This window comes from Terrapene carolina, unplaced genomic scaffold (assembly GCF_002925995.2).
Source record: "Terrapene carolina triunguis isolate 2854851 unplaced genomic scaffold, T_m_triunguis-2.0 Scaffold66, whole genome shotgun sequence".
Classification (NCBI taxonomy): Eukaryota; Metazoa; Chordata; order Testudines; family Emydidae; genus Terrapene; species Terrapene triunguis.
Genome location: NW_020664417.1, coordinates 16,767,798 through 16,772,409, shown reverse-complemented (window position 1 = coordinate 16,772,409; position 4,612 = coordinate 16,767,798). Strand labels below are relative to the sequence as shown.

General features: G+C 41.9%; 1 protein-coding gene across 1 annotated transcript in view; it reads left to right on the top strand.

Moving 5' to 3' along the window:
- INPP4B (inositol polyphosphate-4-phosphatase type II B) overlaps window positions 1–4,612 on the top strand; it is a 312,722-nt gene that overhangs the window by 255,977 nt on the left and 52,133 nt on the right. The window contains exon 22 of the mRNA XM_029910663.1: window positions 3,718–3,830. Coding sequence (XP_029766523.1) covers window positions 3,718–3,830 — 113 coding nt within the window. The remainder of the gene's footprint in view (window positions 1–3,717; window positions 3,831–4,612) is intronic.

The following is a 4,612-nucleotide window of genomic DNA, read 5'->3' as shown; positions in this document are numbered from 1 at the left end:
CAAGGGGGCGGCCAGGGCTACAGCAGGGGCGCTGCCACGCGGCCCCTCCCGCTGCGCCGCCTCCTGCCGCCTACCGCGAGGTCTCCGCTCCGGAGGGGAGGGAAGGAAGAGGACTGCCCTGCAGGGCGCTCTGGTTCTCCGCGCCGCTGCCCCCTACAGGGCAGCCGGAGCGGAACATGAACAAAAAAAAAAAAAAGCGGCTGTGCCGCCCTAGGATTGGGCAGAATGCCGCCTCCAACAATCTGCCACCCCAAGCACCAGCTTGCTCAGCTGGTGCCTGGAGCCGGCCCTGGTTGCACTGTAGCAGTGTCCACATGGTGAGTTACTGCATCGCAAGCTGATGCACTGTAGATTCACATCCTGGCTTGCTGTGATGCAACTCACCATGAAGATAAGCCTAAAGTAAATTTTCTGCTTCATTTCAAGTGCCTTCAGTTAAATGTCTTACAGACAGACATCCCTCTCTTGACTAAGTGGAGCTTACCATTGACCATTATCTATTCTTCCACACCTCATTTATGTGCAAATCTGCCCATCTCCACCTCTGCAAAATTGCCCAGGTATGCCATTGATTTGAGTCCCAGTCTGTTATACTAATAATGCTCCTCTTGTCTTCACTATTGGATTTCCCTGTGGCCTCCCCAAATCCCAGCTCTTCAGACTCCACCGTTTTAAACATGCTGTACAAAGACCCACATTACACTGTCAAGGCCTGGCCCAGTCCTGCTCTCTGAAGAGGTAGCACTCTGCTGTGAGAGGATCTAAGCACTGAATCCCACCTGCTGCTAATCATCCTGGACTGAGTTGTAACTGATCACTGTTCCTACCACTGGGCCACTAAGGCACACTCCCCACGGGTTCCCACCCCCTTTTCCCTGAAACAGGTTTCTGTGAAGAGAGAGCCCATTCAAAGGCGAAGTCCCTGCTGGCAGGAGCCCATTGTTCAAGCAGGTGAGAGCCATTCTCTACTGATTGTCCCTTGATTTGTCAGACCTTTCCAGGCTGAGTTTTCTTCCTGTGTGCCAAGTGCCTGCTACAAAGTGGATAGTCTAACTTACAGTGATAGTTGCAATGTTCTTAAAACCAAATGGAATTTGTAACTGGACATAGACATTTTTACCAAGCTGATGACCCTTTCATTTCTGGATTCCTTTCAAACTGCTTTTTAAAAAGAAAAAGAACAAAGTTTTCTATGCAGCTACTGTAGCACACATTATTAGTCTCTCTCTTGTCCCCCCTCTCTCTGCTCATCTGGCCTCCTCTGTGTGCCTCTCTGCTTTCTCACCATCTTTGGTTAGCAAACTTCTTCCTCCATAGTTCTTGCCATCTGGAGCAGCCATTCTGTACCTCTTTGCTTCATTGACTTTCCATCTTCTTTCAAACCACAGATGAAAACAGTTTTCACTTGCCCATTCATCTTCATTTCTCATTCCCTTTGACTCTCTACTCCTATTAAACCATACATAATAGTGAAGTGTTTTGGGATAGTTTCCTACTGAAAATGCATACAAATAAAGTTCTATATAACCCTCCCGATTCATCCAAAATACAGTACCACTTTTACAATATCCCAGAAGAGCTGAACATATGAAGGATACGAAAATGTAGCCTGCTTATTGAAAAGTAAATTTAATAAAACATACACAAAGGTAACCATATGTGGTAAGAATGATTGTTTAGGACTCACCCCAAGAGGCTACTAGCATAAATGTAGATTAAGCTGGGCCTCTGTTGTTTTAAATTGCCACTTTGATATGTGGGCAATAGCCACATCCATGTCAGGATGCTGTGGGATGATATGCTCCAGCCTGAGAAGAGAGCTGCATGCAAAGCACTCTGGAGCCATATGAAAATCAAGAACCTCTGCTTTGGTGCCATATTATGTGTGCAGAGCATGCATGTTCCAAAGTACAACCCCTTTGATAGGATACAGTAATTCTAGGACATATTTCTTTATAATCCACAAAAATAATTTGGCAGTTTAATACTGTTATATGATTTAAGGATTTGAACAGTCTTTCACATCCAGCCAAGGCATGAGTTATTTTAGCAATACAGTTTATTAAAAGAATATTCCTGTAACCATGGTAAAATGCATGTCTGCCCAAAATTAAGGATTTGCTAGGATGTATTTGGGAAAGACCATATTATGATGCACTTATATATTTTCTTAATGATAATATGATAAAGTTTCAAAATATCTAGAAACTCCTTTCTGCATATTCATTATATGTATGCTGTGTGTTTTTTAAAAAGTAGACACAATGTGCAGATAAGATAATATATATTTATATAGGCAGATAAGATAATCTTCAATAAAACAATTACAAAAATGAATTACAAAGCCAGCTTTTAAAGTGTTCTCTATTATTTCTTCTGTGTTCTTTTTGTAGTGCAATATTGCATGTGGGTCGGGCAATTCAGAGAGCTTTTTAACATATTTCTTTTTATGTATTTTTAAAATTACTTCTCAACTACATATCATGAGTGAGAGAAACTATCACCTTCATTAGAGATAGAAAATAAAAGTCTGTAGATCAAACAGATATCATTCTGCCTGTGATCAGGTTAGGGGAATGACTATTTGATCTGCATTGTAATATTCTTTTTAGTTTTCACTGTCTGATTTGGAAGTAAATCTTGGATCTCTGTATTTCAGAAGGATTTAGTTTTAGTAGTGGGGGGATCCCTCTGCCTGGTTTTACTGAGGCAAAATTACTCAATTTGCCAATTTGAAGGAAAGAAAGGCACCTGGATAGAATTGTTTTCATACTACTTCCTGTGGGTCTAAGATATTGTTATGTTTTTTAAAATGTTAACAGTTGATAAATCACTTTTAGTTCATGTCTGTAAGAAGTAATCCAGAAAAAATGACACCACTTGTCTCTAATAATTTTCACTACTAATTTGGAAAGAGGTAACATGAAAAAAGTAATGTGCTATGTCTGTGCCCATGAAGCCCTAGAATAAATTAAAGTGTCTTGTCCTGGATTACTTAGTCACTTATATTTCCCATTGACTTGTCTTCAGTGGGAAATCCGGATGCACAAGGAATACACAACCAGACCCTCTCAGACAGTTCTCCATTCACTTCCAGAGCCTTTCTATGTTCTTTCTATGTTCTATTTTAAACTGACAACTAGAATCTAGAACTAAGGCCAAATCCTGCAAGGTGCTGAGTAATTGGTAAGATGGAAGTTGAGGACTTTCAGCAGCTCTCAGAATATGACCTATAGAAAGTAAAGCCCTCTGTTTACAGTGAAAATATTTTTTTTCTTATTCATTAAATAGTTAGTTGCTACTTTCTATCAAAATCCTCATGAACCCAAAATGAGACTCTAAGGCCTGGTCTACACTGGGGGGGGAGAGATCCATCTAAGTTACACAACTTCAGCTATGTGAATAACGTAGCTGAAGTTGATGTACTTAGATCGACTTACCGTGGTGTCTTCACCACAGTGAGTCGACTGCTGCCACTCCCCTGTTCACTCTGCCTGCACCTCTCGCCGATCTGGAGTATAGGAGTCGACGGGAGAGCGCTCGGGGATCAATTTATCGTGTCTAGACTAGACGCGATAAATTGATCCCCGCAGGATCGATCGCTGCTCGCCGATCCGGCCGGTAGTGAAGACATACCCTAAAGGTTGGAGCTTTTCTTTAGTGAGGAAATCTTTAAGTCAACATAACCATTATCACTAACTGTTTATTTCTTTTCAGGCCTACCACATTTTCAAGAACAGAATGACCTAAAGGGATTACTAGAAAATCTCCATCAAAATATCCAGGCTAAAAAAAGAAAGAATGTAGAAATCATGTGGGTGGCTGCAACGGTAAGCTGCTTTGTTCCAAATACTTTCATATATGATTTACTAATTTTCCATTACTTGTTGATATGAGGGCTGCAAGTGAGTTTTTAAGGACACACTCAGAAAATACAGTGATTTGGGTCATAGAAGTACCTACATATTTCTAGACCAGTGTTTTTCTATCATTTTCATCTGCTGAGCTATTGTAAAAAGGTGACCCTCTCATGGATCTGTCACCGCCTGAGGGGCTCGAGGCGGACTTCAAAGGGTCCGTTGGCCCGGTGTGCTTAGCACCAATAAAGACACCGAGGGGAGAAAGCAAGCCAAGTTTATTCCAGAGCTCTGAAATGACACTAGGAGACCAGCATGTCTCAAATCCAGTGCAACAAATACAAATAACTTTTACCTTTTTATACTTCAAGCAGTTTCTATGTAAGCCTCTGTCTGTTAACTCCCTAGTATTCCTCCCACCCCTCCCTTCTCTAGCCGTTACAATTAGAAAAGTTCCCATACGCCTGTGAGAAAACTTTCCCAGTCTCTGCGGCCTTGAGTTAGACATCTGCAAAACTAACTATTCCTCTTTCTTATCTCTATTATTTCTGCTAGTGTGAGTGAAACTGAAGCCATCTGCTAAAAACGCTGACCAATACATTTTTGCTGTAGCCTGTAAGCATTACACACAGAAGTAAGTGAGAGTTCACAAGATGGAGTCTGGGGGTTCCGCTAGGCCCAGAGCAAAAGAGCTTCATCGACACTTTGGTCTTCCACTCTCCCGAGTTACCTGGTAGCTATGCCTAGGGGGGGGG